This window comes from Plasmodium inui, assembly GCF_000524495.1.
Source record: "Plasmodium inui San Antonio 1 unplaced genomic scaffold supercont1.5, whole genome shotgun sequence".
Classification (NCBI taxonomy): Eukaryota; Apicomplexa; class Aconoidasida; order Haemosporida; family Plasmodiidae; genus Plasmodium; species Plasmodium inui.
This window is the reverse complement of record NW_008481839.1, coordinates 914,413-925,473: the sequence shown is the minus strand read 5'-3', so window position 1 is coordinate 925,473 and position 11,061 is coordinate 914,413. Positions and strand designations below refer to the sequence as shown.

Sequence of the window (11,061 nt, the reverse complement as noted above, 5' to 3'; positions counted from 1 at the left end):
AACTTTCGATCGAACAACTAGCTCTGCTTAGCATGTTTTCGGCACTGCCATTTTGGCGTCATTTTTTCCAAATGTTTGCAAGAAGAAAAAAAAAGACGGAAAAAATAAAGGCACGGGATATGCTCAAATGAGTCCTTTTTTTTTCCCCCTTTTTTTTTTTTGGGTAGAAATATAAATGGCAAAGCTGTCCCATTCATCGAGCCGCTTTGGAAAAGACCTCTCCCAGACGAGCTGTCCACGAATGCTTCCATCCTTATCACCGCCATTGCCATTGCCACCGCCACAGCAGACAAAATAATTCGTAACCTCTTTTATCCCGTCTGGACATATGCTGCATAGATAAGCGTACCATACGTCTGCCTATTTCATGTGTACCTTTTCCCCTCCTAATAACGACAAATTAAGTGAAGTTGTTACCACAAGAATGGTGCAGCCCAACGGCAAAAATACATACCAGTCGCCTATTCAAATGGGCCAAAATAAATAGGACAATCTGTTCAGACATCCTTTAGCTTGTTTAGCCATAGAGGGTATATATGGCCGGGGGGAGGGATCGACCCGCATCGGCATCCATTCCCTGAACGTCATATATTTTGATAACTCCGTTTAAACGCTTAAAAGGTAGAAGAATCTCACCTGTACGGTATGCCCACACAGGGGAGACGCAAAAAGAGAAAAAAAAAAAAAAGAAAAAAAAACGGGCAGGGGAGGGTTAAAAGAACGCACGGAAGGAGAGAACCAATGAGGAACACTACCTCTGCAATGTTATGAAGAACGACGCGGACAGGGGTGACCGCGTTAGTACAGACGCCACTACGACGCATACACGGAAGGTGGAAAACGCCATGGAAACGGGTTCATAAAGTGCGTCTTCCACCTGGCCACCTCCACCGCTAATACACCGACACCGAGTAGTAGTTAAACCCGGACATGTGCTTCTTATCCGAGCAGACGTGAAAATCCTTTGGACAGACGTCGTTCACCGTGAAGCACTTCCCCTTGCGCTTGTTCAGGGGTGTTCGCGTAAACTCAAAAATGAGGTTGAATAAGACCCGTTGTGGACATATATCTATCCGTTTCTTCTTCTTCCCGGAGACGTTTTCCTTTACCATTTTGCGCACATTGATGGAGAATTTCGAATTTTGGGACTCCTCGTGGCCGCAGACCATCCACAGGCCTACAGCTGACTGATCCGTTGGCCCTTGCATGGAGCAAGATGGCTTCCCATACTTGCACGGGTATATAGCGATCGATATAGGGTCATTCGAATTTAGCACACTTATTCCAAATCCGAATAGAATCACTTGATTTTTCTCGGAGCACTCGAGGGTTAGTAAGCCAGTGCCTGATTTTACCTTCTGCTCAAGGAAAGGAATCATTTCTTCATTGCACATGGCGAAGAGGTAGCTATACGCATTGTCGCTCATCTTGGAGTAGCATTTATCCGCATCCTCATCACACGTGTTGATATTGAAATCTTTCAACACGGTTAAATCGTTAGGCACTGAAAGGGAGAAGCCTAAGATAAAATTTTTCTTCTCTTCACATTCGAGTACTATCAGCCCAGTTCCACTTCCATACACCTTAGTGGCTCTCATCAGTTGGTCCTTCACGTTATACCGCTTCATCTCGTCATTTGTTATCTGTCCCAGGTTTAGTGGCACATTCACAGAGATATAAAACTGTAGTGCTTCCTCGTATACCTTGGTTAACCTAATGGGTAGAATTCTAGACAAAGGCTCGTACTCTCCCTTTATGGGCATCGGATTGTCTTTTATACTCTTTGCCCATTTTTCAAAATTCTTTGGATCATTCGGGTCATAAATCGTCGTCCCCCCGATGATAACGGTTTCTTTTTCCATACTCGCATTACTGCTCTGTTCATTACTTGCATCGTTTGAGTTCGTGCTTGCTGAGGCCTTAGCCTTGAATAGGCCGAAACCAGCTGACCCGCTGACAGATACCGATAGCCCACTTTCACTCAACGCTTTGTATTCATTTTTTGATATCTTCACTTGCTGTGTTATTTTTCCCCCCAAATGGATTAAGGTCGAAACATGGGTTCCGAAATTTTTAAAAAAGTACATCCAGGACTCCACGCTGTTGCCGCACTTTTCCGTTTTTCGATTATCTCGGAACTCTTCCACGGTGCAGTAAGTCCCGTCATACTGCAACGAATTAAAGTACGACGGTAGTAACGAAATTGCCCTCACGAACTGATCGCTTAGCTTCCACTGCGAGTACTGAGACAGAGAAGCCACGTACTTAAAGCAGTAGCTTTTCAGCATGAACAGCCGAAATTTCTTCTTCGATATCGTATTGGACACACTCGTATACCCTGTAGATGCGGAAAAAGAACCGAAGAATCCGTAGGATACCCCCATAGACGCATCAACGGAGAGCTCCTTTGTGTACTCACTCATTGTACTTATTTCGCTTTCATTTTCTGACCTATTACACGAAATTTCATTTCGCACGTACGACCCATTTGGATTTATATTGACGTAACTGTCCGGATAATCTACATCTGATTTGGGATAAGTCAATTTTATGATAGAATCTCGGTACCCAGGATCTACCTTCAAGAAGGGATCACCAATTGGGTTTCCAAAAATGAAGTCGTAACCCACCCCTAAGTACTCGGTTCCTTGTATGACCACTGTAGACATGCTATCTTCTCTTTCTTCTTTGTACTTATTATATAAATCCTTTTCCTCGTTCACTCCGTCATAGACAACCACGGTATGGTGTTGATCGTTGTAGATATTTTCTTCACCGATGATGCTATCCTCTTCCTTCACCTTGTTGATCTCCCCAATTCCTTTCATTAGATGCACAAAGTTTCTCACCTTACTGTTTCGGCAACCCTCAGGAGTGGCCTCGCAATCGTCCACATGAGGTGTGGAGGAATTACCATCTTTTCGCACCTCATGGAAGTTGATGCTACGAACCCGATTTCTGCTTTTCCCATCGGTGGAACGTTTCTCCAGAGGCCTTTTTCTCCCTCCTCCTTTTAATCCCCCACTATGTAGTACCTGCTCCTGCTGCAAAAAATGAAGAATGTCACTGTTTTTTATTGGCGGCCTTTTGTTCGGGCCCGCTCCCCCCTCCTTCACACCTGAGGCGCAAACGTGGGGTCTCGCTCTCGCGTATTTCCTGCATACACTGTGAGTTAAGAAGTCGTAAAGCACGTTCGCCACTACCGCTGAGTATATGGCCAGTATCAATGCTCCCCTTTGAAAGGCCATTTTTACCGGGGGTCAGACGGTTATATGTGGACGTTGTGTACAAAAAACAAATGTGGGTAGCATCAGCAAGGTAGAAATTGTCACTTTGCCTATGCCCATTTCGAATTGTTTAAAAAGGGGGATGTTAACCCCTTTAACGGGGGAAAAATATAATTTAAAAAGGTGAAGAGATTCCTTAAGGGACTCAACCCGCTCGTGCAGAAAAAGAGGTGTAAACTAAAAGGTGTAAACTGAAAGGTGTTCACAAATCGGAGCGACTGATTACGAACTATCAAAGGAACAATCTCAGCGGGACAGAGTTAGATCGATACGCCTAAACTCATCCACATGTATCTATCAGTACGATTTACCTTGCAAAATTGGGGAGAACAAAATAAACTTTAATTCAGCAAATGAGGAGACGTCCAAATTGGTTGTTCTTTGGGGGAAAACACAAATGTGCACAATTGCTCTTTAAAGTGTGTACAAAAAGGGAAAAACATTATATCACTGAGCTGGACAAATAGGAAATGTGGCTAGGAAAAAAAAAAATAATATAAAATAGCGAGAGACTTGGCTAGCCAAGAGAGAAATGTGGCTAGGGGAAAAAAAAAAGAACAATTCTACCTGGCCTAGCTAGCCAAAATGGATTACAAAAAAAAAAAAAAAAAAAAAAAAAAAAAACAGGTAACACTCAGCTCTGTTACCCGAAATAGACACTGTCCAACAAAAAAGGGACTCAGTGCTAATCCCATTAGGAAGGCACTTTTCCCTCACTAAAAAGGGAACCCCACTTCCTCGCGAAGAGTGCGCAAAATTCCGTCGTGCTCGTTTCACCACATTTCTTCCACATATCGCCCCGCCTTCTTCAACTTTTTGGTAAATTTCTTATTGTCTTGTTTGTAATGCATGGGCAAGCTGTTAATCGTCTTGTTCACATCTTTGCTCATGTTGCTATTTCCACAAACGTAGATGTAGGCCCCCTTTTGGATCAAACTCCAGACAAGATCCTTCCTTTCCAGAATTAAATCCTGCACATAAACCTTCTCATGTTGATCTCTTGAGAAAGCAAGGAACACTTGATCGACATGTTTCGCTTCCTCAGCTTCGGCAATTTCCCTTTCGTAGAGGAAGTCTATTTCCCTCTTTCTACATCCGAAGAAGAGGATTCGCTTGGCCTTCTTGGTTACTCCATTTTGCGCACACGTTTGGTCGAAATGCTTAAATTCCGTTAGGAACGCTTTAAAGGGGGCAATTCCCGTTCCAGTGGCGACCATGATAATATTGGTCGATTCCAAATAGGGGGGCAAACAAAATTTGGAAGATTTCAAATTAAATTTTACGCTATCATGTGGGACTAATTCCTCCGTTAGGTAGAAGGAGGACGAACCTTTAAACCATCGTCTGCTGCAAAGTTCTCGTAACTTCTGCTCACTTATGGGGGGAAGCATATCGTTATTTTTAAACCCTTTCAGAGCCTTCCGAAGGGAATGAATAGGGTATTGTTTCTTCTTAACGGTTAAAGAGATCGTGTCTTCCGCTTCCTTGGGGGATGAAGAAATGGTGTAACTTTTGGGCACATTCCTTGGAATTAGTTGCAAAAAAGGGGTTAACTCGAATTCAGCTTTGGGCATGAATATGTCGACAAATTCAATCAAGGTCATGTCTGACTCTTTGCAAATGTTGAAGAAAGTACTTCTCTGCTTATTGGAAAGGAGATAATTAAACATTTTGAGTTCCTCCACATCTTTAATGAAGCATTTGAATTTTTTTAAAATGTTCACCCTCGGTATGGTCGTCAAGTCGCAGTAGTATGCCAGTGCGTCTTCCACGGTGCATGGCGTGGGAAAGGGGACACACACGGGTGAGGGGTCCTGAAGAGAACTGCCTGGTAAAGCATTCACATTGGGACTGCTATGGGGAGATTCTGAGGAGGGATTCTCTTTTCTGTTCCTAGACACAAAGGTGAAGCTCCTTTTCCTGTCTGAATCGTCTAGACCTAACCGCTTCAACCACCAGGAGATGACTTGCCTCGGATTTTTCGCCAACACAACAAACGTGTCAGCTGCTTTGAAGGAGACTTTCTCCACAGCGATAAGTATACGATTGACCTTATCATCATCAGCAGTGTCGTTCACATTTTTCAACAGGTTCTCATTCGATATGACAGTTCCCTTGTGATGATTAAAGTAGAACTTGCCCGTTATGTCCGTCGTTTGGTGAGGCAAAATTGTTGGTTCATTTTGACCGCGGTGTTCCTCTTGCTGCCCATGTGGTAACGCAGCTTCGTCTGCATGGCACGGTTCAGTTTTGCCTCCCACCGCTTCCGCTGCCTCTACCGCTGCTACCTCCTCTCCATACCGAATTCGCAGATTTATCTCTGGAAGGGTCGCCCAGTCCACCAACTCGATCACATTTTCGGAGACAAACTGTATTGGAATGATTTCCTCCTTCAGATGTAGCACTTTGACAAGTTGTTTAAAAAATTCCTTTTTCCAAATCTCAAAATCCTGATATATATTGTCATCATCATCTCCAAACACATTTTGGCTAATCTGTTTTGCCTTAAATTTGGTGAGATAGTTGGCTAGCTTTTTCGCAACCTTGTTAAAGTGCTTATATTGTTTGCTTCCTAATCCCATGATGGAATATATGGTGTTTCTAAAATATTCATTGTCGTCATTCAGCATTTTGAGCCACTTAAAAAAGGCACATGCATTGTCTGTGGGCTCTCCATCTCCATAAGTCGCTACGATAAATATGCGCACTCCAAATTTTGATATCTCTTCCTTGTTGAAATATTCCAAATCGATTACCTCTGCTTTTATGTTGAAGATGTCACTTAGGTTTGCGCTCAGTTCTTTGGAAAACTGCTCCGCCGTTCCTCCTTGGCTGCCAAAGTAGATCTTCACGTTGTCCCTAATTTGGTCGTTTGTCTCAATGTTCCTTTGACTTTTCAAGCGGAGGCATCTTCTTAAGATATTTGTCACTTTTCGAAAAAGGGGGGCGTCCCTGTACTTCCAGCCCAGGAACACTGCGCAGGCGCAGAAAATGGACCCCTGCAAAAGGAGCCTGTTTGCCCGCGGGTTCATCTTGCGTCGGAAGGGGAGGAGCAGGGCGCCTTCGAGAAGCGTTATGGAAGCGACCTACAACCGTTCTATGACCGTTATGGAAACGGTTCTGTGCGGGCACCCCCCCAATGCCACTCCCCCTTCTTAAGCGGCTGGCTGACATTGTGGTTGCCTCACGAAGCATCGCACGTAGAACGGGTTAACACTGTTGTGTTCTTTTAAAAGGCTCATTGGCTTTTATCGCCCTCTACACCGCTCCATGACCAACCCTTCGGAGCAGCGTAAAAGGCTTCAATCCTGTCTCGAGAGCTTGGCGTAGGGATCATAACAAGGGGGACAAAACCACCGATAAGCATACCGATGGGAGAAGTCTCCTTGAGGGTCACTCTCACCAGCTGTGAACCGGCAGAAGGATCGAGGAGCATATATGTAAGAGAGCCCAACGCAACCACGCTGAGTGGAAATTTTAATGCGCTTCTCAAACAGGAGTTCCAATTGGGGGAGTCAGCTGATGGTTGTTGAGGATTCTACACGACGGACGATGGAGTTCAAAAATGGCGCGCAGGAAAAAGCAGCAGAAAAAAGTTGCACAGGAAAGCGGCACAAACGGGGAAGAAGCAACTCCCTCCCCTCGCACAGTGCAGGCAAAGCGGAGTTAAAAAAAGGGGCACCTGTCGACCCACCTCGGCGCCGTTTAGCATCTCTCAACGGCGCTTAACGCCATGGTGCGGAAAATTTCCCCCGAGTGGCCCTCTGTTCCAATTTGGGGCTATTCCGCACAGGCAAGAACGTTTACATCATGCGTCTCTATTGAAGTACCCGTTTTGTCATTTTATATTTTATTTTAACTTTATTGTATCGTATTTTATTTTTATATATATATATTTTTTTTTCTGTTCATCAATTTTGACTTCCCGGATGGCAGTAACCCCTCTGTGTGAATCGCGCCAACCGCTTGAATAGGCACATGAATCAATTTTTCGTTATGTGGTAAAAGAAGGGGTGCTAGCTGGGGGAGGGAGGGATGCATGTCTGTGCCGCGTGGGTAAGATGGGCGTCCCGGGCGAATCACGTGTGCTTGTACGAGCCACTGCGGCACCGCTGTGAGGATAGCGACGATTGCAACCATCGTGATAAGGCCACACAGCCTGTGCAACAGCCTATGCAGAGGCTTCGTCCGTCGCTTTCTCTGTCGCCCCTCCGTAACTTCCGTTTGCGCTTCCATCCGCACCATGGATGTCTGCTGCGGCGGGAAGCTGCGCGACCTGCGGTACCGACACATGACGAGCCGCCTGAGAGTCTCCGACACCCTCGAGCGAGACGAACAAATGGAAAGAAAGCTGACTACCACCATGAACATAAAAAATCTAACACAGCTGCTGACAGACATGCAGAAAATAAAACGGACGGAAGAAATGAAACGATACAGCACCTTCGATAGAAGAATCTCATTTTTAAAAAGAAACAGCATAATAAACAAAACAAATTACAAATGTGGACGAACAATTTTGGAAAGAAGACTCATGGCAGTGGACTGTGAGCTGATTAAAATCCCAGGAGATGGCAACTGTCTCTTTCGATCCATTTCTTGTAATTTATTTAACGAACAAAAGTATCATATGTATGTACGGAGAAGGTGTGTGGAGCATATGTTGAATTGTAAGGAGGAGTTTTCCATTTATTTTGAGGAGGGAAGCTTTTACGATTACACAGAAAAGATGTCTCAGAATGGCTACTGGGGGGACGAGCTGTGTATCAAGGCCACGGCAGATGCCTTTGACTGCGTTGTTTATATTATCACGTCCACTGCGGACAACTGGCATTTGAAATACGAGTCCAAGCATCGAACCGAGGGGGAATACAAGAAGTGCGTGTTTCTGGCTTACACCAGCCCAGTGCACTACGACTCCTTTAGGCCCACTCGGCCGTGACGCCTCCCTTGGCAAAAAGGGGAGCCCTATAGCGGCTCGGTTACCCCTATTGTGTTCCCTCGCTATTTTTATTTCCGTGAGAAAAGGCGCAAAACGCACAAATGGGTGCATTTTTGCGTGTCCCTTTTTTAGTTCTACCTTTCCATATCTATTGGTACCCCGTCGCCCACGGCGCGAACTTCAAAGGCGCCCTCTTTCTTATGAGCCACGGTAAGATTTCACAAAACTGTTGTTTTTGCCTCATGAGGTCGCGGCACGGAGGAGAGGCTCCACATTTTTGCGGGCATACTTCCCACTTGTTGCTGCGAGCTTTATGTTACATTTATTGGTACTTATTTTTGCCGCATATTTCTGCCGCCCCTGTTTTCCGCCCATTTTTGTGATATTTCCGTGGGCGGCTCCACAACTCCCCCAACAGCACTGCGAGCGATACGGAGTCGGGCGGTGCCCCTTGTTGAAAACGACATGCCAGTTGCGCAAAAAAAAAAAATGGCGCTTTCCCTATCGTGTGAACGCTTAAAACGGGGAGCACTGCCACCTCGCAATTCTGCTAACAATCTGGTTGATTCTCTCTAAGTTGAGTCAACGCTGGGGCCGACGAGGCTATTTTTATAGTGTCGCATCGTCCCTATTATTATTTTATATGATTTGATTTGGCTAGATTTGAGATTTCGCTTCATTTGGTTTGGCTTGCTTTTTTTTTTTTTTTCCAAAACCGCGGCACTGAGTGCAGGCGTTGGAGAAAGCGCTACAAGGAAGAGGCTATGCGTGTAGCAGCAGGGGGGGGGAGCAGCAACTTGGCAGCAGGAAGGAATTGCTTTGTTAGCGGCGCATACGATTTCACTGCCACGTCGCGGCCGTTTCGCCGCCAATCGGCTGTCACTCTGGCACCGCTGTGTGCTACCGTCTCGTTTCCTCCCCCCTCCTGTTCGCACGATGAACGCGCACGCAGCGAAGGACGCCGCGAACCGGCACGAAGTGGAAATCACGAAGCTGACGAAGGACGAAATGACGTTTGTGCTGCACAACAGCAACACCGGGATGGCGAACGCGCTGCGAAGAATCATGCTGTCGGAGATCCCAACGCTCGCCATCGACGTGGTCAATGTGTACGAAAACACGAGTCCCTTCCACGATGAATTCCTAGCACACAGATTAGGCTTAATACCAATCGATAGTACAAATGTGAAAAATTTTGAATTCAGAGAAAAATGTAAATGTAAGGAGACATGCTCAAAGTGCACCATCCAGTATTTGATCCAAGTGAAGTGCAACAATGTTAGCAAAATAGATATAACTCATTTTGACATCGAGTCTGTGGATCACGAACCAAACGTCCCTATGCCGGTCCCCTTCGAAGATAGAAACAACAAAATGGGTGAGAGTAATGCCATTCCAATTGTTACTCTGTCTAAAAATCAAACCTTACATGTGAAGTTAATCGCCACGAAAGGAATCGGAAAAATGCATGCCAAGTGGATACCTGCAAATGTGTCCTACAGAATAGACCACAAGGTTGCCATCAAACACCACCTAATCAATTCTCTATCGGTGGAACATAAACTTTTGCTAGCCAATAGCCTGACCAAAAACTGCTACGTTTTGAAAAATGCCGATGCTCATGATAGAGATGTGTCTTTAAGGCTAAATGAAAATATGTCCGTCGTTATGGCAGAGAGTTGTATCGAGTTGCTTAACGAATTGGGATACAAAGACGTCGTAAAAGTAATTTATGATGAGACTAAGTTTCATTTTAAGGTCGAATCAGTTGGTTCGATGCCACCGGAACAGGTCGTAGAAATGGCAATCGAGATTTTGGAGAACAAGTTAAAGACACTGGAGCCGCAAATAAAGTCCTCCTTCTATTCCGTCGACGAGGTCGCCAAGCAGCTCAAGGAGCAGGGCGTCTCCCTCTACGGAATTCAACTCGACCTGGAGTGACCGCGCGGGGGTGTGCCGATGCGCAGTGCGTATGCATGTGGGTATCCCACGGTTTGGTTTGCGGCTCACGCTGCCGTTCACGTTGCCGTCTTCGTTGCGTGTCTCCTTACTTCTTCCCATTTATCCTTTTTTTTCGTTTCTCCGTCGCGCCCCCCACGCGCGTCTACATACGTAGGTACCTTCGCCTACACCTTTTTATGCTTACAAAAAAGAAAAAAACTTTTAAGTTTCTGGCATCTCCCTTCCAATACGGAGTTGAGAAGCACCCACGAAACGAAGTCGTCCGCGAAAGGGCTTAATGGAAAGACTGCCACTGTCCTGGGACGTGGACCAAAAAAGCGGTGCGCATTATATGCTCCTTATTTTATTAACACCCTTTTGCAAAACGGGCAAGAAAAAATGACAAACAAGTTGTTCCCATCACTTAATCGTTTGTAGAGTCGCATATTTTCACTATTCTCCGCGCTCCGCGTACACATGCTTCCGTTCGTGCTTTGCGTAGGAGTCTCCCTTCTTTTCTGACCTGTTCACCCCCGTCGAATTTTTCTAAATCGTCCTTTCGAAAGTGCACGAAAAAAGGGGCATGACCGTTTTTGCCACAATTTGGAAAAAAAAAACTTGCGGGAACATTGCCCCCCGTCGGTTATCCTCCCAACAAATAATCCAAACAAAGCAGAACGAAGCAGAGATAATTGCCTAGAACCCTCGGACTTAGTGACCAATGTGGGTGCGCGACAATCCATGCGAAGTAACAAAAGTAATGGCGGAGAAGGCACACCATCCCACATGTGCACACAGTCATACTCTTTGTGGAAAACCACATCGTGGTAAGGGAAGCGAACGAGAATTGTTCTTGCCAAAGGGACGAAAAAAAAAAAAAAAAAAAAAAAA

General features: G+C 45.4%; 4 protein-coding genes across 4 annotated transcripts; 2 read left to right on the top strand and 2 right to left on the bottom strand.

Moving 5' to 3' along the window:
• Positions 1 to 893: 893 nt before the first annotated feature.
• On the bottom strand, positions 894 to 3,248 carry C922_01668 (hypothetical protein; the record flags this gene model as incomplete). The annotated part of the gene is made up of 1 exon (XM_008817271.1): positions 894 to 3,248. The coding sequence occupies one exon, from the start codon at positions 3,246 to 3,248 to the stop codon at positions 894 to 896; it is 2,355 nt and encodes a 784-aa protein (XP_008815493.1).
• An 812-nt stretch (positions 3,249 to 4,060) lies between these two features.
• On the bottom strand, positions 4,061 to 6,319 carry C922_01667 (NADPH-ferrihemoprotein reductase; the record flags this gene model as incomplete). The annotated part of the gene is made up of 1 exon (XM_008817270.1): positions 4,061 to 6,319. The coding sequence occupies one exon, from the start codon at positions 6,317 to 6,319 to the stop codon at positions 4,061 to 4,063; it is 2,259 nt and encodes a 752-aa protein (XP_008815492.1).
• A 1,211-nt stretch (positions 6,320 to 7,530) lies between these two features.
• C922_01666 (hypothetical protein) lies at positions 7,531 to 8,229 on the top strand (the record flags this gene model as incomplete). Its single annotated transcript, XM_008817269.1, has 1 exon — positions 7,531 to 8,229. The coding sequence occupies one exon, from the start codon at positions 7,531 to 7,533 to the stop codon at positions 8,227 to 8,229; it is 699 nt and encodes a 232-aa protein (XP_008815491.1).
• A 936-nt stretch (positions 8,230 to 9,165) lies between these two features.
• On the top strand, positions 9,166 to 10,170 carry C922_01665 (RNA polymerase Rpb3/Rpb11 dimerization domain-containing protein; the record flags this gene model as incomplete). Its single annotated transcript, XM_008817268.1, has 1 exon — positions 9,166 to 10,170. The coding sequence occupies one exon, from the start codon at positions 9,166 to 9,168 to the stop codon at positions 10,168 to 10,170; it is 1,005 nt and encodes a 334-aa protein (XP_008815490.1).
• Between the last annotated feature and the right edge of the window lie 891 nt (positions 10,171 to 11,061).